At 39.8% G+C, this 23,647-nt stretch overlaps 5 protein-coding genes across 6 annotated transcripts; 4 read left to right on the forward strand and 1 right to left on the reverse strand.

Annotated features, from left to right (window-relative positions):
- The first annotated feature begins 407 nt into the window (after positions 1-407).
- zgc:162816 (uncharacterized protein LOC571260 homolog) lies at positions 408-6,362 on the forward strand. The gene is made up of 10 exons (XM_061044080.1): positions 408-561; positions 1,198-1,353; positions 1,539-1,668; positions 2,344-2,494; positions 2,567-2,747; positions 3,300-3,418; positions 3,516-3,642; positions 5,474-5,536; positions 5,619-5,724; positions 5,817-6,362. The coding sequence occupies exons 2-10, from the start codon at positions 1,208-1,210 to the stop codon at positions 5,904-5,906; spliced, it is 1,113 nt and encodes a 370-aa protein (XP_060900063.1). The 5' UTR covers positions 408-561; positions 1,198-1,207; the 3' UTR covers positions 5,907-6,362.
- Positions 6,363-6,802: 440 nt separating this feature from the next.
- Positions 6,803-14,202, forward strand: orc2 (origin recognition complex, subunit 2). Of its 2 annotated transcripts, none has more exons than XM_061044082.1 (16): positions 6,803-6,891; positions 7,229-7,303; positions 7,393-7,551; positions 9,241-9,327; positions 9,454-9,543; positions 9,622-9,653; positions 9,779-9,836; positions 9,921-10,231; positions 10,318-10,427; positions 10,519-10,651; positions 11,952-12,048; positions 12,125-12,271; positions 12,452-12,623; positions 12,717-12,778; positions 12,874-12,992; positions 13,820-14,202. In XM_061044082.1, the coding sequence occupies exons 2-16, from the start codon at positions 7,234-7,236 to the stop codon at positions 13,901-13,903; spliced, it is 1,731 nt and encodes a 576-aa protein (XP_060900065.1). In that variant the 5' UTR covers positions 6,803-6,891; positions 7,229-7,233; the 3' UTR covers positions 13,904-14,202. The 2 variants fall into 2 exon arrangements, with proteins under 2 accessions (XP_060900065.1, XP_060900066.1); XM_061044083.1 differs by having other exon boundaries at positions 9,244-9,327.
- cfap410 (cilia and flagella associated protein 410) lies at positions 14,196-16,761 on the reverse strand. The gene is made up of 7 exons (XM_061044085.1): positions 16,522-16,761; positions 16,386-16,404; positions 16,210-16,256; positions 15,855-16,084; positions 15,523-15,673; positions 14,792-14,891; positions 14,196-14,698 (listed from the first exon to the last, which is right to left on the reverse strand). The coding sequence occupies exons 1-7, from the start codon at positions 16,596-16,598 to the stop codon at positions 14,534-14,536; spliced, it is 789 nt and encodes a 262-aa protein (XP_060900068.1). The 5' UTR covers positions 16,599-16,761; the 3' UTR covers positions 14,196-14,533.
- A 170-nt stretch (positions 16,762-16,931) lies between these two features.
- Positions 16,932-19,489, forward strand: rpl37a (ribosomal protein L37a). The gene is made up of 4 exons (XM_061044087.1): positions 16,932-17,022; positions 17,691-17,819; positions 17,934-18,016; positions 19,319-19,489. Exons 1-4 carry the CDS (start codon positions 17,020-17,022, stop codon positions 19,380-19,382), a joined length of 279 nt encoding a protein of 92 aa, XP_060900070.1. The 5' UTR covers positions 16,932-17,019; the 3' UTR covers positions 19,383-19,489.
- Positions 19,490-20,533: 1,044 nt separating this feature from the next.
- pecr (peroxisomal trans-2-enoyl-CoA reductase) lies at positions 20,534-23,639 on the forward strand. The gene is made up of 8 exons (XM_061044084.1): positions 20,534-20,677; positions 21,248-21,381; positions 21,495-21,660; positions 21,745-21,826; positions 21,903-21,999; positions 22,084-22,194; positions 22,632-22,743; positions 22,831-23,639. The coding sequence occupies exons 1-8, from the start codon at positions 20,566-20,568 to the stop codon at positions 22,911-22,913; spliced, it is 897 nt and encodes a 298-aa protein (XP_060900067.1). The 5' UTR covers positions 20,534-20,565; the 3' UTR covers positions 22,914-23,639.
- The last annotated feature ends 8 nt before the right edge of the window (positions 23,640-23,647 follow it).

The following is a 23,647-nucleotide window of genomic DNA, read 5'->3' on the forward strand; positions in this document are numbered from 1 at the left end:
AAAACATCTCAACAAAGCCAAGTTTTTCTTTTAATTTTTTTTAACTGGCGGAAATGGGCTTCCACACTTAGGCCTACTGCTGTTTTGGAGCAATTAAAAGAGTCTGGAGTTTGTATTTTTCCGGGAGAACGTGAAGGCTGAGGGCTGAGACTTCATCCTCCCCTGCCGGAGAGTAGAGTATAACGAGTGACAGGCAGGGTGGCACTGTTGCATTCACTTGCGCTCGTAAATCGGAGTTTCACTTCTAAAAATGTTCAACCAGAGACAAATTTGGGGTGGCAGCTGGGGTAGCAAGGCACCTTTAGCTAGAGTTGGCATTAGCCACCCCATGCCACCCTTCTAGATCCGCCCCAAAACATATACGCTGTTGCATCCTGGAGCAGAGACTCTCCTCCAGCTGAGGGTGTTTGTCGACATAGACCTAGTTATCATTTCAACGAAAGATTCTTTTTTCAGCTGTATTTTACTCTCGGGAGGTTTGACCATCAACGGACACCGTATATCAGAAGCAAAGTGATCACCACAGCGTCCGTATTTTAGATGAGATATCACTGGACAGCGGTAAGTCGTCAATGATCTGTACATAGTGCACAATCAATCATCGCTTTGATGTACGAAATTATTACTAAAGGGTCATTCTGAAAAATAATTGGGGACATTTAAGTTCTTATCTGTATCTCAAGGAGTTATTTAGATAGTCATACGACAGCATGTTTAACTATGATTTTACTTTTCTCTTTGCATAAACCTTTTTGCAGTTGTCATTATTTTCGGATGATATGCTGATTTATTATAAAAATAGATAATGTTTACAAAAAACATGCAAAACAAGTGGAGAAAGTCCAAAGTTTACTACATTGCATAACCCACCCAGGGCATTGCAAAACTGCACACAGTCGTTAAAGGTAATTTATCGTTCAGGTAGAATGCATTACACTTATTTGTAGGCTACATATAAACCGTAACACAGTGTGTTAGGATCCTTAGAATAGTGTCACAATTGGACTGTATGTGAGGTGAAATCAGTCATGCACAAGAATTTAATTGGATGAGAAGTAGGAGGAATAAGTGGTTCAGTGTATTTGTGTGTGTGTGTGTGTGTGTGTGTGTGTGTGTGTGTGTGTGTGTGTGTGTGTGTGTGTGTGTGTGTGTGTGTGTGTGTGTGTGTGTGTGCGTGTGCGCACGCATTTGTTCCAGTATTACCAGTATGGAGGGACAGGCAATCTCCACTCTGTGTACCCCGGCTCTGGTGGTGGACTTGGACAAAGTTAAGAAAAATGCCCAGAGAATGATTGAACGCTGTCAGAAGATGGGGGTCCAGCTTCGGCCTCACATGAAGACCCACAAAACCCTGTATGGACACACACACACACACACACACACACACACACACACACACACACACACACACACACACACACACACACACACACACACACACACACACACACGTACATAAAATGAATTCATACATGTCAGTTGTTTATAGGGGATACTGAAAAGGCTGTGTTTGTGTATGTATCTGTGTTCCTGTTTAGTGAGTGTGCTGACATAATGACAGGTGGATCACGGCGATGCATCGTTGTTTCCACACTGGCAGAGGCCTGTTTCTACGCTGACCACGGATTTGACGACATCCTCTATGCATACTGTCTTCCCTTTGATAAGGTTCTCCGTTTACACACTTAATTGTCTCAGTCTGTCTTTGCAAGTTTTGATCATTTTGTCCAGAAATACAGAAAAAAGTGACTAAATTAAGTAAACTCAAGAAATGTACCCTAAATTTACCTTAATTTTTGAGTGTTGACACATTTGTCCTTTTCCATTTAACACATCACATTAAAAAAAACTTTGTACATAATGAAATGAAGAATTCATTTTCATCTTGATCATGGTAAACCATTCTTCATTCCACTTAGCTGCCTTAGCATCCTGACTCTGCACATGCTGTCTCACTGTGAGGAGAGCCATCATTCATGATATAAATAGACCTATGTTTTGTTTATTTGTTCACACTACAAAAAGTTAAAATAAATACAAATATTTTAGATGTTATTAAGAAGCTGCTCACATCGTTTAATATCTAAATAATGTTTAGGTTGTGAAACAGCTCCATGAAAATAAACTGAAAAACAAATGCTCCAATACCACATGAATAAATCAACATTTTACTTTGATTGGAGTCACAGTTTACACTTATTTGTTTTTTTTACTAATAGTAAACTAATGTATGGAAATTTGTTTATTTCACACTCTGTTGCCAGTCTGTACCAGAAGCATTTAGTGTGAATGTTGGAAAATGTGTACCTTTTTATTTGCGTGCGTGCGTGCGTGCGTGTACAGGTGGAGCGCTGTGCTCTCCTGTCAGAGCGGTTGGACCTCTTCCAGGTTCTGCTGGATCATCCTGATGCTCTGCAGCAGCTCAAGAAAAGACCTCTGAAAGACGGTCGACTGTGGCACGTCTGGCTGAAAATCGACTGTGGCAACGGGAGAGGTAAACACAGAGAAAGCAGCTGCTCTATGGAGGTAAAGTGCACATGTGATCCTCTGATTACTCTCCCTGTAGCTGGTGTCCTGCACTCAGAGCCTGAGGCACTCAGATTGGCTCAGGCCATAGCTGGGATGGAGGGGGTGGAGCTAACAGGAGTTTACGCTCACTGTGGGAACTCATACAACTGCAGAGGGGTGGAGCAAATACAGGCTGTCGCCCAGGAAACAACCACCTTGACTCTTCAGTTCATGGAAAAGTAAGACAAAAATTAAATTAACAAAAAGACACAATGGAAGCTAATCATCTCATATGTAACCTTTTGTAGGAAGTGGTTAATATACATGCAACATTCTATGAATTCATTCAATTTCACTAGTTCACTATGGCCAGATGTGTGACAGTGTATCAAGAGTTTTTAGGGAGGTCTTAATGTTTTCCATCCTGACAGGTTCAGCTTTCATTCACAAAAGAAGAAAATTGTTACAGTGGAGAAAGAACTTTATACATCGCCCACCTCGAAAGAGTCACTTTGTGATAACACTGATTCTTAAAAAAAGTCTCTGTCAACCTTTTCTTTTTCTGTCTTTCGTATCTAATGAGCAGCTGTTATCATCATTTGATTTAATTAGATTTTAAACATTAGATCCAGACCTAAAATACACACTCAGCCAAATATGGGTCCGTTACGATATATGGGGCTACAGTATATTGGTATTGGTGTCTGTAAATATGTTTTCTGAAATATGCCAATATATAAACATTTTAAACAGGGGATTTTTCTTCTTCTTCTGGGTTTGTTCCCCTGCAGACTGAAGGCCTTTGGCATCATCTGTAAATCCAGCATTGGCTCCACTCCCTCCTGTAGTCACCCAGTCAAAGACATGGAGCAGCTCAGCGAAGTGCATCCTGGAAACTACGTCTTCTATGGTGTGTGTGTGTGTGTGTGTACTAGTTTGTTTTTGGTATTAGAGTTTCAATCAGCATAATAAGAAAAAAAGGTGACGATGTCTCTGATGTGTTGTAGACACGCAGCAGTCTGTGATTGGCTCATGCAGTCTTGGGGATGTGGCTGTGAGGGTCCTGACTAGAGTCATTGGACACTGTCCTCACAGGAACCAGCTCCTCATCGACTGTGGATGGACTGGAATCAGGTACTATCTTTATCAGGAATGTATTTGCAGACTGGACAATTTCTTTTTAAGGCAAGGGCAAGGCAAGTTTATTTCTATAGCACATTTCAGCATCAAGCCAATTCAGTGTGCTCCACACAAGACATTAAAAGCATCATGATGAAGGGAAAAAGAGACATTCAAATAGAATATTTAAAAATTACTAAAACAAACCATCAACAATCACAGAGAAGACTAAAGATGAGAATGTTTTTAAAAAGATCCAAAAGAAATAAAGAAATTTGACATTGAGCAAAACTAAGAGATTCAAGTAACAAATAAATGAATGCCCTTGAATTTGAAATACAGTGATGGTATCTACTCTGCGAGTCTTTCAATGTTATAGAGTTCTGAAGTCTCCGACTACAGAGTCTTATCTTCCTGACGGACACAGATTCACCTGCTGCTCGTCCATAATTTAAATGGGTACTGTTAAATAATCCACCCAAGAAAGTTAAGATTTCAGGCTGACGTGATCCTGGATGATGTGAAGACTACTGAAACTATGTGAGGAGGCAGAGTTTATATGCAAGAATGAAAGGAGCCACAGGTCAGATTCGAACCTGGGCAGCCTGTGTGCCAGACCCAACAAGAAGGGTGGTGGTGTTGCTGCTATCTTTTCTGATATCTTAACATGTAAATCTGTTCTTTTTGGTTCCTACTCCACTTTTGAGTATTTAGCTCTGGAAATAAGATCTGTCTATCCCAGTCTAGTGGTCACTATCTACTGCCCTCCAAGGCTATAAAAGGGATTTATATCTGAATTTGGTGAGCTGTTATCAAAAATGACTGTTGAGTATGACTCCATCCTTATTTCAGGGGATTTTAACATCCATATAGATAACACCACAAACAATTTTGCTAATCATTTCACCGACTTGTTATCATCTTTTGAGTTTACTCAAAATATGTCAATAGGTGCTCCATTTGTACAGACATCTTGCAGGTTTACTGCTATATACTTTGATTCTGATAGGCTTACCTGGTCACATTCTGATCTAAATCTGTCTTCCTTATCGTTGTGTGAATATCCTAAATCATGGACGACATTGCGCCTATAAAAACCAAACGTATTTCTGGTAAAACAAAATCACCTTGGATGAATGTGGAAAGAGCGCGGGCACTAAAGAGAGCCTGCCACAAGTCTGAACGTAAGTGACGCAAAAACAAATTGCATGTTAATTATAATATCTATAAGGACCTGCTCAGTAAATATAACGATGAAATGAAAAAATCTAGACAGCATTACTTCTCCCAAATTATCTCAGAAAATCTGAATCTCTCCAAAGTTCTGTTTAATACAATCGACAAACTGATTATCCCTCCTTGACAAATCCCTACTGAGCTCCAATCTTTAGAGAATTGTAATGAATTCATTCAAAATTTCATTTATTAGAAATAATATTGTGGCTCCCTCTGCTGGTGGGTGTGGCCCCTCTTCCTTAACTCAGTCACATGCTGCCAACACTCTTTCCAACTTCACCCCTATTCAACTTACTGAATTACAAGATGTGGTAAAGCTGCTAAGCTGCATGCTGCAACATGTGCGCTTGACCCAATGCCTACTAAACTGTTTAAAAATGTTTTCAACTGCCTGTTAGACGATGTCTTTCGTATTGCCAAATTTCAATGTCACTGTGACATTTGACCTCATAATGACCTTTAAACAGAATGGAAAAGAAAATACTTAATTGTCTCCTTTTCTGCAAAAGGTAGAAATGTGTCTTTGACTTGTGTGAGCAAGAATATGCCTTTTTTTTTGCTCTTGTTTTCATATTTCTTTCATTCTGTTTCCTCCTCTCATTACTCTCAGTCTAGACGGAGCTGGAAAACTTCCCACTGGATATGCCATGATTGAAGGACATCCGAACCTAAAGTAATGCTGTATTCTCTTCTCTCTGGTCCTATTACTAAATTTAAGTGTGACTAAAGCTCTGATACAGTATATTTCTGTCCAGGTTGTTGTCTATGACTCAAGAGCATGGGAGAGTGGAGCCCATCTCAGGACCGCTGGACTACAGCAAATATCCTCTGGGCTCAATGCTCATGCTGATCCCCTACCACGTATGTACAGTCCTGTGTGAAGTGAAGAGTCATACATTGTCAGTGCTATTGTTACACACTAATCTTGTTTTACCCCCTCTTTCTGCTACCAGTCGTGTGCTTCTGCCGTGATGCACCCTGTATACCATGTGCACTCTGAAGGCCGCCTGCTGGGGAAGTGGACACCTACACGTGGGTGGTGAACAGCCGGCCAACCATATACTTGTACAGAAACTTCAGCTTAATGATCACCAGGTCTTTTTATAACTGCACCATAATCATTTAATATCATTGAAAATTAACCACTCATTTCCTCTGTGCTGCAAAAAACACGGATTAGTAAAAAATAATAATAGAAATGTATCACTTTGTTTTACTTTTGATAGAACTACTCCCAAAATGTGAAATCATGTGAAAAGAAAAGTAAACAGAAATGTACGCCTGTATTATTCTAAATGGCTAAATAAATGAAAGCTTTTGTTCAATGTTGTATGCTCATTATTTCATCAAAGTTACCGTGCTAATTTTTAATCAGTCAGTAAATGGTGTAACATGTCAATGGGAACCTACTCTCAGCCAGTTGTTTGTATGTGACAGCGTTCTGATAAATCAATATGATACAAATTGTTTTTTATTTCTGCATTAAACGACAAAAAGTACATGTTTTTTTTAAGTCTCTTAAAGTTTAAAAAATATTGCTCACAATATGTAACTGTCAAGTCAAACACATTTTATTTTTGAAAGGGTTTAAACAGATTAATAAAAGGAACAATTTCACAAGTGGAATTAAAAAAGATGTCTGAAGAAAAGACTAAAAGAATGTCAATAAGATTATAAAATATTAAACATTATAAGTGTAATTCATAGTTCTTCATCTGCTTATTCTTCTAATTAAATGTGTGGTTTGTCTTTATTATCAATAAGCATAATAACGCCTGTTATCTATAATAAAACATTAAAATCAGCAGTACACGGGTTTATGATTTGGGCAATTTTGCGAAATGCATCATGGGTAATGATGTTCTACACGAGCTGACGTTCTGATTGGTTACCGCACGACCTTTCACTTGTCACGTGGTTTAAAACTTCAGGAGGATGGCGCGGAAAGTTGTCACACCACCACACCGTGCAGCTCGGTCTGTGAAAGTTGTGTTTACATTTTAAACCGGGTGTTACTGACATTCCCAGGTAAGATATTATATACATATATATACATATATATACATATATATATATATATATATATACTGTAGATACATGTCGATACTTTTAACTTTTATTTTCGACATTCAGAGTGTAGAGGCTGTTTATTGTTACTACTATGTAGAATAACCTTATATCAAATACAACTGTACAATCATTACGTATTTTAACACATAACCATGGCTGAATGAGTAAATTAGAAGTATCAGTAAGTGGTCGACTATATAAGTAAACGAGGATAAATGTGTATTTTCTTTTAGGGCACCTCGGAGTATCGTTTTAGTTAGCTCCTGTCTCACTGGGTGTTGCATTTCTTTTACAGTAGTCATGAGTGTTTTGGAGGTGAAGTTCATCGGTGATGGAGATGCTCTGGAGCACATCGTGGACAAACAGGAAGGTATGGAAAACTCAGTCATGCTTGGGTGGTTGTAGTTATTCGCAGGTGTTTAACCAGCTCACCTGTGTGTCGCTGTATTTAACTTAAAGGTGTGCAGAGCAGCAGTGGAGCTGTTCAGAAGATGGTGAAGTTTAAGAGCCCCGCAGGACGAAGGGGCAGAGAGGAGGAGGAAGATCACGATGGAGATGAAAACGGACTCCTTGATGAGCAGAACTACATCCAAGCTCTGGGAACAGACAATGCAGAGGGTAAGAAAAGTGAAAACTTAAAATAAGCTGCAACCATTGCTCCCTGTCTTGCTGTGTCCTTGTGTTTCTAAAGGTATGTAAAACCTTTCATGCAGCCTAGTGCTAAATAATGCAAAATGATACCATAGGTGCAGATTAGCACACTTACTGGTAGTTGAATAAATTCACACAGCTAAAACAATGCAAAATATCCTGTGAGCATTAAGTTCATGAAGTTTGTTCTAGTTTGATTTGCTTGAGAGAGGTATTGATTATTGATCCTGTCAAACATATTGCTCACTTAATATTATTATCAGTCAGTATGATCACATCACAGATATATGGTGTGTGTATGTAACACAATTACTGAAAACTGATTATATTTGCCGATCATGGTTTGTGTATCACCACAAAGCTGTTAAGGAGTCTCAGAATACAAATCTCTTGGTTTCTGGTTAGATCACAAACTCACATTCAAATTACACATATATACTCTGGGCAGCAAGTTAAGACAAACAATAGGTTCCCTCTACCGAAACAAAACTAACTTCCTAATGCTTAGAAGAAAAGGGATCATTGAGGCCATGTTTTTAACGGTTCTGGATTGTCGTGACGTTGACTATCGGAACACCTCCGTCCCCATACTTTCTTCCCTTGATGCCATTTTTCACTCTGCCCTCAGTTTCATTACAGGATAGTTACTCCACACATAGGGTTAGGGTACGCAAATCTAACTGTAAGACGTGACATACATTTACATTTTTTTATAAAGTCTTAATTGGCAAAATGTTGCCATATATTACTTCATTACTAAACCGGTGTCATAGTCAACACATTGTAGTAACTGGCTGGAGCTTGAAGTCCCACGGGCGAACACTTCATTTTGTAAAACTGCTTTTAGCTTCTCTGAATGTCTGTTGCAAAGTGTGTCCATGTGAATGCAGCAAACGTCTTACACTTGTTCCTATGAGTCGGTTTCAAACTTTGATTTTACACTCCTCTGACTTTGATTGGAACTGTTTTTAATTGTTTTGTTGTTTGTATTTATTCAGTTTCGTTTTACACTCTGCATCATTGATTCTTTGAGATTTGATTCCAGAGATCAGATCATGTAGAAAACTGTGCTTATAGTTTGTCCAGCAGAATGTGCTCTAACGTTTTAGTTTACAATTCTCCCTGCACATGAAGCAGAGCGTCACAGCTAAGCAATTTATGATAATGTTAAATATAGTTTTGTTAAGTTATTTGTCTTTGTTATCGGCCTCCTGCTTGAGACTACCTTTACATACAGTAGACATATCTGTGTGTATTCCTCACGAGAATTGCACATTTTCATTCCAGCTCATAAATGTACTGTTCTGGCAGACATGTCTGTAGTGTCTTCATCTTTCCCCTCTATAATCTGTATTTCTTAAACTTCACATATCAGCTTGGCTTTCTAATTACACTGTACCACAGGATCAGTTATGTCTTGTGTTACACTGAATGTTTCTTCCAATTAGTTTAGTTATTTTCTCCCATATTTATTAATGAGGGTGTACTTCAACTTCTATTTACAGTTAAAGAACACATACTTGTGCTGGCATGCCACAGTGGTTCCACTACCTCTAGGTGCTGAGGGAATAATAATAGGCAGCAGTATTTATTGCTGCTAAACATAAAAAAAAAAAAAGGTTATAATTTTTTCATTATATCTGTTTTTCTCTTCAGAAGATGAGGAGGGTTTGTCGAGAGTGGCTGGATCCTCCATTTTTACCTTCCAGAAAGTAAAACGAGGACACAGCATGGCGCAGACTGGTGAGAGCTTTCATCTTCCCCCGTCACATATACACATGTTATCCTACATTTATAACATTATCTGCATTAACCACGTCATATTACACTTCTTGTCAGGTTATTTAACACTGGTTGTTTTATTTATAGCAAGCGAGTTGGCTCGGACACCCGCCAAAAGCGTGACTTTCAACAAGACCCCCAAAGCTGAACCCTCCACTCCCACCAGAACAGGCCGCAGTGAGTCTAGCACAGATTTGTATTATTTTATTTTTCCATTCACAGAAGAATAAATCTGTTATTTCTCCCTCTGAGCAGACCACAGAGGTGAAGGCAGGACACCACAGAGGGTGAGACGAGAAGGAATTTGTTTTCCTGACTTTTCATTCACACTTCAGACCCAGACGCCTTATCATCATGACGTTGGTGCAGTGTGGGTTTCTCTCAGTTTAACTTCTTCTTTTTTACATACCAGAACAAGAAGGTTCAGTTTGTCTCCACGACTCCACACAGGCTGAGGAAGAGGATGACAAGTGAGTTTTAACTCTCGTGTTTCAGAGAGGTTGAGATATAAAAAGTCTGATTTAATGTGTGAACTTTATCGTTTAAACTTTCAGCTCCGAGCCTCCGGTCAGACAGCGATAGTGAGCTGTCGCCCTCTGACTCTGGGGAGGACGAGGAAAACGAGGACAGGATGGAGGAGGAGCAGAAAGTACAGAAAGAAGACAAGGAGAATCTGAAGACTCCAGTGAGGGGCAGTAAAGGCTCGTCTGCAGCTCTTTACAAGACTCCCGGCAAGAAGAGCAAAACTTCAGAAGCCCTCAACCAGCCCAGCATGGTGGAGGAGTATTTTGAAGCCCATGGCAGCTCGAAGGTCCTGACCTCAGACCGCACACTGGAGCGTTTACATACTCCTAAACTGGACCGGGTCAGTAACTAACAGCCAGTATTTAACATGTGTAGACTGAGCTGTGTTGTTGTGTCTTTGAGGTTATTCTTATGTTATATTTGCAGGAGACGCTGGTCCAGCTGTTAGATGGAAAGCCGTCCTGCTACTCCAAAGAGATCCAGCAGCTCCACAACAAACACAAGATGCACTTTAACAAATGGATGCTACAGTTACAGTGAGTGACTCTTTTAAATGTTTATGTATTTGTTTTTGTTTGTTTAATATTTCGGTGTAACGTAGAATATGTTTGGCGTTTAACTGTGTAGGCTGGGCTTCAGCGTGATCGTTTACGGTTTGGGAAGCAAAAAGTCTCTGCTGGAGGACTTCAGAGTGTCTCACTTGGCTCAAGAAATCCACCTCGTGGTCAACGGATTCTTCCCCTCCATCACTCTTAAGTCGGTCAGTATACATGAACAGATCTCTCCAAAAATGATCCTTTGTTACTGCATGTTCTTGCAGGGCAGGCCAAGTTGATTATTAAAGCTCCGTTCATGTATCGAGCAATTCAAAGTGCTTTACAGAGATAAAAAGAGAACATGAAAGACAGAAATAAGACATCAAAATACCCAAAGTATTAAACTAAAAGATAATGAACTTATTAGAATGAAGAAGTGAATCAAAATGTTTTGAGACCCTGTTTTCAAAAAGCTAACGGGTTGAAAAGGTCTCGGGTACAGATTTGCTGAAACAGGAAAAAGAAAAGAAGAAGGCTGGTGATGTTGTTTTTTTTACTCACTGTCAAAGATTTATTTCAAAACATCCAAAACCAGCCACGAATGAGACCTACGAAACAACTTCTGTGTTTTTAAACAAACAATGAACATAATTGAACAAAACCTTCTATTATAATAAACAGTAGTATTAGTTTAATCTGAGTGAACTCCAAACACTCTTTACTCCTCACTAAAACACCAAACTGTGTGTATATCCAAATATCTGAACTGTGTACCTCTGTTTGGGTGACAGTTTGCAGGAACTTGATTCCTGCAGTCTGATCGCCTCATTTAAACATGAACCTGTATGTTTATGCTCCGGTTTGGCAAAGCACCGTGCTTGAACATGATTCAAACTGGACTTAAGGGGTGAAGTGTGCTTAGGCACGGTACGGATTGCCCAGCGTGAGTGAGCCCTTATACTGCAGGAACTGATGCACCGCTGAGTGGCATATGCAGGATTTGAATGTTGGAAAGGATTTAAAGGTGGACTTGGGATGGATAGATTTTTTATTTCTTACCAGATTTGTTCTCAACCTCAAGATTTTAAAGAAACAATAGAAGTACAGGTGGAATGTCTTTTGTTTGACTGCGTGACTGAAGGTCTGCATGTATAAAAAAGAAACCAAAATGTAATGATATTAAACGATATTAAACATTTACATATAAAGAACAAAAAACATAATCACAGACAAAACAAAAGCACCACCCAGACTTTGTGCTTACTTTAATATTTTGTGATTTAGTTTTTATACTAATATTTTTCATACTAATTTTAGAGATATCAAAAATACTTGTACAGATCCTACATACTCAACACACATCCATTTACAAAAATATACATGTATTCATATATACCCACATAAACATAACATTTATACGTTCAGGAACAGTGGGGGTTCAAATCATTTTGGACACAGTGGGTGAGGGGAGAATCTTTTTCTGTCTTTTAAACTTAAAGACAAGTGTTGTTTTTTTTTATGCAGATCTTAAATGCCCTGTCGTGTGACGTCCTGGAGCACCAGGGAAATTTCCGGACTCCCTCAGATCAGATCCAGTACATCACTCAGACCCTTAGAGACAGTGAGTGTGTTCAAAGTTCAGTTACACTTTCTTAAGCGTGGGTTTGATTTCTTAAAACTGAAGTTTGACCTTGCAGACCTAGACCTCCATGTTTACCTGCTCATCCATAATATCGATGGACCCATGCTGCGAGGAGAGAAGACCCAGAGTGCACTGGGGCAGCTGGCATCCCTGCCCAACCTACACTTGGTGGCCTCTTTAGACCACATTAACGCTCCTCTGGGTGAGTGTTTGTATTAATGAGTTTCCAATTTAAATGATTGTGCTTACTTAATTGAAGTACATTTGACTTTTGTTACACACCTGTATTTTATTCTTCCTTATGATCGTCTTAACTTTGTGTGAAAATCCTCTGTTTGGTGACTTAATTTCCTGTTATCCATCTGTCTTTATGTGCTTTCAGTGTGGGACCAGTTTCAGCAGAGTCAGTTTAACTGGCTGTGGTGGGAGTGTGTGACCTTCCAGCACTACGTAGAGGAGACGTCGTATGAAAACTCGCTCCTGGTGCAGCAGACCGGCGCTCTCGCGTTGTCCTCGCTTACACACGTGCTGCGCAGCTTGACGCCAAATGCAAGGTACGTCCCACACTGATACAATGAGATGTCAAGTAAACCATAAGTAATGTAAATGCACTAATATTTCATTCTTTGTGTTCTTTCTTTGTGCAGAGGCATTTTCAAACTGCTTGTGAACTTCCAGCTGGAAAACAAAGATAATCCTTCATACACAGGTGCTTACAAGCTCCAAACTTCAAAATGCTGCTGATTTTCATCTTCAATGTGACTGTACAGCCTGGTTGTAATGTTTTCCTTTCCACGTGTGCAGGACTGTCCTTTCAAGATTTCTACCAGCGTTGTCGAGAGGCGTTCTTGGTGAACTCAGACCTCACGCTGAGGACTCAGCTGACCGAGTTCAAAGACCACAAACTGATCCGAACACGCAAGGTGGAGTTCTGTTTCTCTTTTAAATGACTAAAATAATACAGCCATGATTCTCTGCAGACCCCGAAACCCAACTAATTTCTCAGTTTGTACATCCCTGATTCTTTCCCTCGAACCCTTTCTTGTATCTTGGTCCATTCACCAAAATGCAGATTCTGCAACATATGGTCATATTGACTCGTGTTATACAATTAGTGAATCACTGGCATTTTTTTTTTTTTTTTTTAATATAAAAAAAAAATGAGTGCCCCCTTGACAGATTGCCCTGCCAGTATGAATCACTACTTCATGACTTCTCACAGTGACACTTATGACATGAATGAAGGTAGCGTGAACGAAAAGTTAATTAGCCAAAGAAGACAGCAGGATAATGTGATACAGTGTTGAAAAGAATACTGATATCAAATTGCATTAAATATACGTATATTAATCCTGCACCTCATTAGGTGAATGTATATTCTGCAGTTAATCAGATTGGTGATGTATCATCATCAGTGTCTTGCAGTATATCAATTGTCACAGAATCGTTGTGCGTGGCCCACGACCCGTGATTACCAACACTATTGTTCACAACAACTTTTACATGTTTATAAGTTTGTATATTTTGGCTGTGTCACAACTCTTGAGGATTATACTTTAAGGACAAAGATGTCACCTGTTAATCTTCACTAGAAGCTCCTCCTCAAAGCCTTACGTCTCCTTCAAAATACCCTTAACGAGTTGAGGCATCATTGTGATGACATGTTAAATTACTGCTCATAGTCAGGAGACAGAGATAGAAAAAACCCAAGTGTGTTCTCGACTTAATTTTTCCCCTCATAATTTTTCAGGGTGCAGACGGAGTGGAGTACTTGCTGGTCGCGGTGGATGCGAGCACTCTGATGGATTTCCTGGAGAACGAGGAGGTGGACTGAGAGGAGAAGCCTTTGAACTTTATCACTTACACATCGTTGACCGGCTAAACTAACCAGTAGATATTTTGGTTGAATCTGTCACTTGTATACAGTGAAGGCCAAAAAAAATATCTAATCCACACATGAGCCCAGTTTACAGGCTCTCACCAGTTTAATTTAATGGTTTGAAACGTAGTATTGGAGAACTGTTGTGACTTTTCATGGATCCTCGTCTGCAGCACTATGAACTTCACTTCCTGTATATTGGTGTTCATGTTTTCTGGTGACTTCTTTGTAAATAAAAATCCACACGTAGAATTGTTGTATTGCAATTTATTCCCTTTATTACAGAAATAGATTTACATTAAGCAAAACATAGAATCTTTTGTTCTTGCGAGGCAGGTCGGCATGCTGCAGTGGAAAGTAAGGAAGTCAAGGGAAGGAGTCGGCACAGCTGCACACGTGAGAAGAGAGAGAGAGCTCAAACAATTAACATAACATGCAGTGCTCGGCAGTTTTATGGTAAAAGGTGTTAAACAAAGCCGGTGTTTGAGAATTCTGTTTCAGAGTTCCAAGAAGAACGGACATTTGGGATTTAAGGTGGAAAGAAATAAAGCGTGGTTCGGCCCTGAGTGCGTGCTGTGAAATGTTTCAGTGTTGGATGTCTGCAGTCTTCTGTGTCTGCTGTGTGCTGTCGAGCGTTTCGGAGTCCAGTGTGTAAGTCTGGAGTCTGTTTTCAGTCACTGTGTTTACAATGCGAAGCTCCTCTTCATCCAAATCCCTCAGCAGCAGCAGAACTGCATCAAGAGTGTGTGTCTGAAAATACAATTTTGAGATTTGTTAGAAATAAGTAATTCAGTAAATTCCAACATTTTGAGTTTAAGGGAGGAATACAGAAGAAGAAGTTACCTTTTTCAATGATGGTTTGATTTCTCTGGTTGAGGGAGAAGAAAGAGAGGGGAACTTGTCTCTGGAGAGGGGCTTCATCCCCAACTCTTCCCGGATTTTACTAAAAAACAAAACAATAGAACAATAGTTCAACCAATGCATGTCTCCCTTTCTGTATGTGTGTGTGTGATGTCAGGTGTGGGAATCACCAAAGATCCAACAATGCTTTATTTATGCATACACTGGGATACATTGCAATATTAACTGAGTATTTTAATAAAATATCCCAATCTATTGACTTTTTAAAACTGCAAATGATGTCTTGAAAGGAATTCTGTTTTATCTAATAATACAGTTTTCAGTATGCCTGTCTTTATCTCTGCTCAATCATTTTGATTGCATCAATATTGGGATTGTCAAACAGACAACGAAAACCCGCTAGAAATGTTGCATGCCCCCCATGAACGAAACCTCATTACAGCCAATGTAGCAGCACCTTAACTGCATGCATCCATGTGTTAACCTCTGTACTATAACAATGCAACTTGTACAAAAAGGTTAGGCAGCTTCTTTAGCAACATGGGGATTAAACAATAAATAACTTGATATTTTCAAGTAGTTATTTATATTTACAACATTACCATAATAATTAAAATGAAAAGACTATGCACACAATACAATAATGCTACATAAATGATCAACATAATGTGCTGTATTAATTTTCCCCCCACTCCACAATCCACACCGCTTACTTGGTCTCCTCCATGTTGTAGTTCAGTGGGTCGTTCTCTGTCTCTGCATCTGGAAGTCCGTTGGTGGAGAGCTGGTTTTGAATGCTGCTGGGAGGGGTTGTCACCACTTCACCCTCCTTGAGAGCCATTGCAAGCTCATCCTCTGTCACTACTGCAAAAACCACACACACGCTTCATAACAATCATTTCCCATCACCATCCTATTGTCTCAGGTTAAACATGCAATGCATAGTTTTGCACCCAACAGAAATAATGCGGCAATTGTTCCAACAGAGAGTGAAAATCTGATACTGTGGTATTCTGATACAGTCACAAAACGACGACATGCAGACCTTGGTTGTCGAGCTTCTGTAGGTGAGGCAGACACCGCAGCACGGTGAGCCGATACTGGCTGCAGTCAGATCCACAACAAGGGTTTTCAGCCAACCAGAGGACCCTGAGATGTGTCAGAGGACGCAGGTGTGAGAGCTCAGATAGAGAGGGAATCATGTTCCTCCTCAGGTAGAGCTCAACCACAGATAGACAGCCGGCCAACGGAGAGAGGGTTGAGATGCTGTTTACACTACAGATTGAGAAATGAGAACATACCAGCAAAGTTACACTGATCAACTCTCACAGTATCACGTGAGTTTTATCAGTCACTTTGCTTCTGAATGTGTCAAAATGTGCAGAGTTCAATAAACCTACCTGAGTGCGAGCACCTCAATGTTTGGCATTTGAGAGAAAATTGAAATCTGAAAAGAAACAAGGAAGGGGTTACATGATTATGCATGCATACATCTTCCATTGAAATACATAAGTTGTTAATACTCCATTTGAGCATAATGATTATATTCATCCTTTAACAGTTTAAATCTACTCACGTCAGTCAGGTTGCACCCCCTGCAAAAATAAATAGTAACGTGATGTTATTACAAATGTTAGATATAAAAACGAGCTGTAGATGTCAAGAATATAAATCCAGAGACAATTCTCATCATCTACATTTAAAACACTTACCAGCAGTTCAGTTTCTTCACGCTTTCCAAGTCGGAGGCCTTAGCCTTAGCAAGAACAAGTTTCCGCGTTAGCTTCATAGCATATCTTCTAATTAATCTGTCCTCAAATATTGTTTTTACTTCATTACGAGTTCACAAACAAAAAGGACTGCATTATGAGAGGCCAAGTGGGCAAACATTTTAACTCTGCAGCAGCAAGGATTGTTGTTGTCCAGCACATGAATACGCATGCGCGTATGAACAGAAGCGTCCTTAGTTACAGTCACTTCCTGTGAAACTATCGATAATGTAAATATATTTGTTCAAATTCTGCAGTTGTTACATACTTCTTTGCAAAACAAGAACAATTAATATTTCAAACAATTGAAACTATTTTATTTTACTTTGATATGATATCAGCTCCTAAAACTCGAAGTCCCACAATGCAGCACGATCGACTGGGTAAATCGCGCCTGCGCGGTAAGCAATCCCTCTTTGGACCTACGTCTCCACTGAAACGATGGTGAGCACATATAGTCCCCCTTCTAATCCGTGTTAATCTGACACTTTCTGTGCTATAAACTGAATATACACACATTTAGAGGCTTTATGGTGTCATTATGTATCAGATATAGTCGCTATTGGAGTTTACTTTGGGATTGTTTTAACAAGAAAAACGATGTTTTCATGCCCCGTTGAGACAGTAATGGCTGCCACCATTGCTATACACCCTGGTCATAGTGCCGGGCGGGCTAGCCATACAAGATATCTGTCAAAACACATAATCCTAATTTACGTTTATGTTAACAAGAGAGATATTTGTAAAGGTGAAGCGAAGTGGCCTGTTTCTGTTGCTTTAGAGGTCGTTGTCTCTTAACCCGGCCTGAGGGTGTTGAACTGGTCTTGGTGAGCTAAGTGGCTAACATAGGTTAGCTGTAAAGTTCACTAGTGATGGGATCTTTCTCCCATCTTTACACTCGGGTTTACATTTAGTAAGTAAAAGCTGTTTTTCTAAGTTCGCAGTGATATGGCAGGAATGTCCTGGTGTATTGTGATCTCTAATACTCTGAACGAGCATTGCGTAATACAGAATATTACTCTGTGAGCTACGTTAAGTGACAGACATGTTGAGGGATAGACTGTTTCTGTTGATCTACTTTAAATAGTGTTTTGTGTCCATGTTGTCCACAGGCCAAGCGTACCAAGAAGGTGGGGATCGTTGGTAAATATGGCACACGTTACGGTGCATCGCTGAGGAAGATGGTCAAGAAAATTGAAATCTCCCAGCATGCAAAATACACCTGCTCCTTCTGTGGCAAGGTAAGGATCATGTCAATAAACTTCAAAATGACTGATGCATCTGGAGGAAGCAGTGCAGTGTTTGGTTGATAGGATGAACTGACAACAAACTTAATGTTATCTTTCCATCTACAGACCAAGATGAAGAGGAGGGCTGTAGGTATCTGGCACTGTGGGTCCTGCAGGAAGACGGTGGCTGGAGGTGCTTGGACTTACAAGTAGGTTCTTTCTGCATTACTTTTTAACTGCATTAGCCGTTTACAGGACAACATTTCTTATTAATTTGGATGGTCGTTTACACAGTGAGTGAGTTTTTAGTGTTGGAAATGGGGCCATCTCTGTCGCTGTGTAATCTTTGTAGTGTGTAGGTCAGTTGGAGTAACCGTACTTCATCGTCCAATCTACACAAACGTTTAGTGTGAACGCTGTAGGGGAGTTGACCTCATCGTCTGTCAACACAAACATTTGTGCGCAAGACATTTCTGTATGAGCACATCTGGTGTTGTTACATCAGAAAATAATGCCACCAAGTGCTGGTCTGGCATTTATACTCATACGTTTTGAGTCATTTTTTTGTGGAGCTGGGTCCGTGGTGGTTGTTGTTATAAAATGTTGTCGTACTGAATCAGGAGCTAATCTGACAAGGAAAAATGTCTCAGTTTTAAGAGGATTGAGATTTGTTAGAAATACGCCAAGTGTCCCAAACCGAAGTTAATGATGTGGTTATGTTCATTTTGGTTTTAGAACTGGGTGTTCTGTTGCAAACCAAGTAGCCGTACACAACCGGTCAAAAAGAGCTGAAATGTCACTTGTTGATATAGTTTTAGGTGAAACTTTGAATGTTAATCAGTGTTATCTTGATGTCATCTAATGATTAGCTTAGTTAATACTTACAGTAATAGGATATGTCGTGTATAGAGCTGGGTATTATGGTAGTAAACAATCTGTTGGAGCAGATGAGGTTTTTGGAAATATGATTATGGTTGATTTAAGTTCCCTTGAGATCACAGTACATGAACATTTTCTCAACCAGGTTGTTTAAATGTGAAGCATGGTGTAGCAAATACACAAATGTCATCCCTGACATCCCTCATATTATTTAATATAAAGTATATTCAAAATGTTAGACTGCTTGAGAAGTTACCAATTTTTCAGTCCAAAGAGTTCACGGCTTTAGAAGAAACACATTGTAACGTAATCTTGACTTGAAATGGATCACGGTTGATCTGTTCAGGAGAAATGTCTCCTTTTTTGTTTCTAAAGTTGATGTCCCTGATGAGGAGGGGAGAATACTGTTATTGAAATTATGTTTTCATTACTGATCTGTTGTACCGACTTTTACTGCACTTTCTAAATAAAAAGGGAGCTCAAGTTTATCTGACTGCTTGTAGTATCTGTAAGTTGTGATCTGCTGCCCCACTATTCTTAACTTTTTTTTTTGTTTTGTTTTAGTTCAGAGCCGTCTGTATATCGATACCATACATTGCAACATTGTAATTTTGATTTGTTTTGTCTTTCAGCACAACTTCCGCTGTCACAGTCAAGTCTGCGATCAGGAGACTGAAGGAGTTGAAGGACCAGTAAACCAAGTGCGTCGTTCACTGGTGGATTTGGGACTTCGTTGTTTTCTATAATTTAACCGACCTGGACATGGCTTCAACATCCCAAAATAAATTGGTCTAGAGCGGAAATCTTTGTTTTTGTCTTATTACATGTTTCAAATCTATCCTTGTGGTTCTGAATTAAGAGAAGACCCCCTCCTCCTCCCAAAGCCTGCATGAGTGGAAGAAGTTGTGCCATCACAGACATCGCAGCTGTCCTCAATCATTAGCATGAAACATTGCTGCAACACAAGAGCTGCTCCGAGCCTACATTTGCAGTCACCTGCACGGATTCATTCTTGCAAATTAAATATCTACAAAGATTTCCCTCCAAAAATGAAGTTAGACGGTATTTTATTTTTATCTGGCTAAATTCCATAAAGCTGTAGTTTATCGGTGTCAGGTAATGATTTATAAGTGAACTTATGTGCCTCCATCCTTGCTTCAGCTGTGGATTTTGTGGAATGTTCAGTCAGGATATCTGCTGTGGTAAGACTCTACATAAACTTACAGAGATCAATGTTACTGTAGGCTCCAGAGTTAATTTCATTGACTTCAAGCAGTGCAATGACAACAGCTTAAACACAGTATAGCCTGCAACAAATTTCTACGAAGTGTAATTTTATGACCTTAATTTTATTTACATTGTTCTGGAGATATAGCACATGAACTATATTGAAAAAAAAATGTTAAGAATTCTTGACTGACAGAAGGTAAACCCTCCAAACTGTAAATGACATGTAGCATAATGAATTTGTTTGGAAGTAATGTATTGGTAATATATAAGTATTTATTTGTTAGTTTTAACCTTTGCTTTGTTTTTGTTTTGTCCTTCATGCATTTGGTGTGAGGATTAACACCCAGTTCACAATTAAACCTCTCCACAAAGCATCTTGTTAAAAAAAGCTTTTCATAATTTAAAGAAAAAATATCGCAAATGACAAGAAAATATTAAGAAAGTTTCAAAAACCGCATCGAAATGGATGATTATTAAATATAGAAAGTATGACTCTGTTCTATGATGTTAAAGTAGTAAGACAAACGAATCCTGTCGATGGTTATTATCAGACGATGTTGATATAAACACTATGATCTAAAAAACAGCAGTAAAACTGCCGTAAAATGTCCAGAAGGGGGCGGACTGTCGTGCTTCTCAAGAAACAAATATGGCGGCGTCCAGTGTTTTCAGACCGGGCTTGTTTAACCAAAAAGTGGCGATAGTCACAGGTGGAGGGACCGGTATCGGTAAGGCGATCTCTGCGGAGCTGCTGGAGCTCGGTAAGGCAAGGTCTTTGGATCAAAAACTGGATTTTTTTCCCCTTCCAGCTCAGATAGTTAAATCTCGTCCCAGCAGCGGACTGTCAACATGAGCAGAGTGAACTTTGACACACAAGTCTGTCGGTGCTCAACATGGGCAGAAATGTTTTCATATTCTGGAAGAATAGTAATAATGTTTAGGTAACAGACAACAGAATGAAGTTATGATAAGATAAACACGTTTACAGTAGGTAACTTAAAGAGCAGCAGAAACAGAGTTATAACTAGTGTCTCTTACTACAGTGGATACTTACTCAATATGAAGTTAATAAGCTGTGAAGGACAGGCTACACTTTAGTTTTAAATACTTTAGAAGCACATTGACAAAGAGAACTATTTTCTGATTCTATTATTATGGACTTGAATTACTCTAGTAATAATATAAGATAAGATAATCCGTCCATATGAACAGAGGCAGTGTTCAGTGAGTCTAGTTATCCAAACAAATGTGTAAGCTGTGATAAATATTGCATCCTATAGTTGACCACAGGCTGAGTCTTATTCAGTTTCTGATAATGATGTTGTGCTCAGGCTGCAGAGTGGTGATCTCCAGCAGGAAGGTGGAGAGGTTGGAGGCGGCGGCTCAGGAGATGAGACAGAAAATCCCTCAATCGAGCCCTGCATGTGTCACTCCTCTGCCATGTAACATCAGAAACGAGGACGAAGTGAGACACTCCCTGCACACCTTCAGCCTCTGAAACGGCTTTACTACCGTCAGTGCGTCCTCCTCTCACCTGGTTTCATTGCGGTGTCTTTGTTTTGATCTCCTGTGCGACAGGTGAAGGCACTCGTATCGACAGTGCTGAAGACATACGGCAGGATAGACTTTCTGGTGAACAATGGAGGAGGTCAGTTCAGCAGCCCTGCCGAGCACATTTCCTCTAAAGGCTGGAAAGCTGTGATCGACACGAATCTGACCGGAACCTTCCACTGCTGCCAGCACGGTGAGATGCAGCCCGCTAACACAGGTTGAGTGTGTGTTTGTTAAAGCTCACAGTGTGACTGTGTCGTTGTTTCTGTCCACACAGTCTACGCTGCGTGGATGAAACAGCATGGAGGTGTGATCATCAACATCATCGCTGACATGTGGAAAGGCTTCCCGGGCATGGCGTAAGCAGTAATGTGCATGAATGTACACTTTAATGTTTCACCGCCTGGCTATTGAAAAGCTGTTTCTCTCCTACAGCCACACAGGAGCAGCGAGGGCAGCAGTGGACAACTTAACAAAGACTCTGGCCATCGAGTGGGCAGACTCAGGAGTCCGAGTCAACGCTGTTGCACCTGTAAGAACAGGCCATGACTTAACGTAGAGCTGACGTAGGAGGTCTTAAATCGTGCAGTCATTCTAAGTATATGTCTGGTTGCAGGGCACAATCTTTTCTAAAACTGCGATGGAGAACTACAAGGAGTTTGGTCCACAACTGTTTAAGATGTCTGTGCCATTCAGCCCCGCCAAGAGGCTGGGAGTACCAGAAGAGGTGAGGGACGATGTGGGGATATTCATAGTATGTTGAGAAGGTCACTAAACAGACTCGGCGACTTTACCATGTCTTTTGGACACGGCTTTGTTTCATTCATTTCAATCATAATAATTCTAATAATGTGTAAAAAATAAAGTTAACTCGCAAACCCTCACAAAGCCAGTGTGACAAAGTTATGAAACATAAACGCCTAAAATTCACAACGATGTAGTAATATAACAAGAAGAGAAACCAGTGTGAAAAAATAAACTAGTCTATGAGAAATCAAGAATATTTCACACAGAATCCTGGAAACATTGGGGGAAAGTGAAAGACATGACATGTGCAGTCAAATCATTTAGATAGAGAACACATAGAGAGCAGTAGTGTTTGTGTCTTTGTTTCAGTTTGACGGACAGCAGTGATTTTACCTTTTCCCCGTGTCTTTTTCTCAGATCTCATCAACCGTGTGTTTCCTGCTCTCTCCTGCTGCCACCTACATCTCTGGAGCCACTCTGAGGGTGGATGCAGGACAGAGTCTGTACCGCTCCATGTGGGACATACCCAGTAAGGACATCTTGCTAGTCTTGACAGTATACTTAAACGATGTTACTGTACATAGAATGCTGAATGTGTTACTTGTGATTTCTCAAGACCACAGTGCGTGGCCCGAGGCACCAGAGGGGGAGAACATGGACGCGCTGAAGGAGCTGCTCAACTCAAAAAGCAAACTGTGATCCACTGTGGGGGACTGAGTCTTGTACCAGTGCATAAAAACACACGCGTATCGTGGACCCCGAGCCGTGCAGGTACAAGATGCACCGTCAGAGAAACAGGACACGATGGTGGTCTGTTTATAAGATTGGTTTGAAATAATGAACATTATTGTGTGTACTTTAGAGCAGCTTGTCTAATTACTTTTCCAGATGACGAGGTGTGACGTAAACAGTTTTTTAAGCGGCCCCATTAAGTTGGTAAATAAAGTAAACCGTTTAAGAAGTCAAGTATCAACAATTCCTCTACATTTGGAGAAACCATAGACACTAAACAACAACACCTAATTAAAATCTAAGAAAGATTGTAATTACTTTTTTATTTAGTTCGTTTGTTTGTTTTGTAATTTACTCTGATTTGCCTCTGAAGCTGTTTCAGGAGCTTGCCTTCATCTTGACTTTTTTTCAACCCCCTCTTTTGTATTGAGTTGGGCCCAATCATGTAATTTTACTTGCTAGTTTTGGGTTGACTTTCATTCACTGTCTTTTGTATACGGTGGTTATGATGTACAGTTAATGTCATTTTTAACATCTTGTTGATGCATTTTACAAAACACATCTTTCACTAACAAATCCTGAAATGTGACATTCTTCTTCTCTTCTTCTTTTTCTTGATATGTCATTGTTCTACAGTGTACAGACAACAATGGTTCTTTGTAATTATAAAGCTTCTGATACTATACCACCAAATAGTATTG

This window comes from Labrus mixtus, chromosome 8 (assembly GCF_963584025.1).
Source record: "Labrus mixtus chromosome 8, fLabMix1.1, whole genome shotgun sequence".
NCBI classification, from domain to species: Eukaryota; Metazoa; Chordata; class Actinopteri; order Labriformes; family Labridae; genus Labrus; species Labrus mixtus.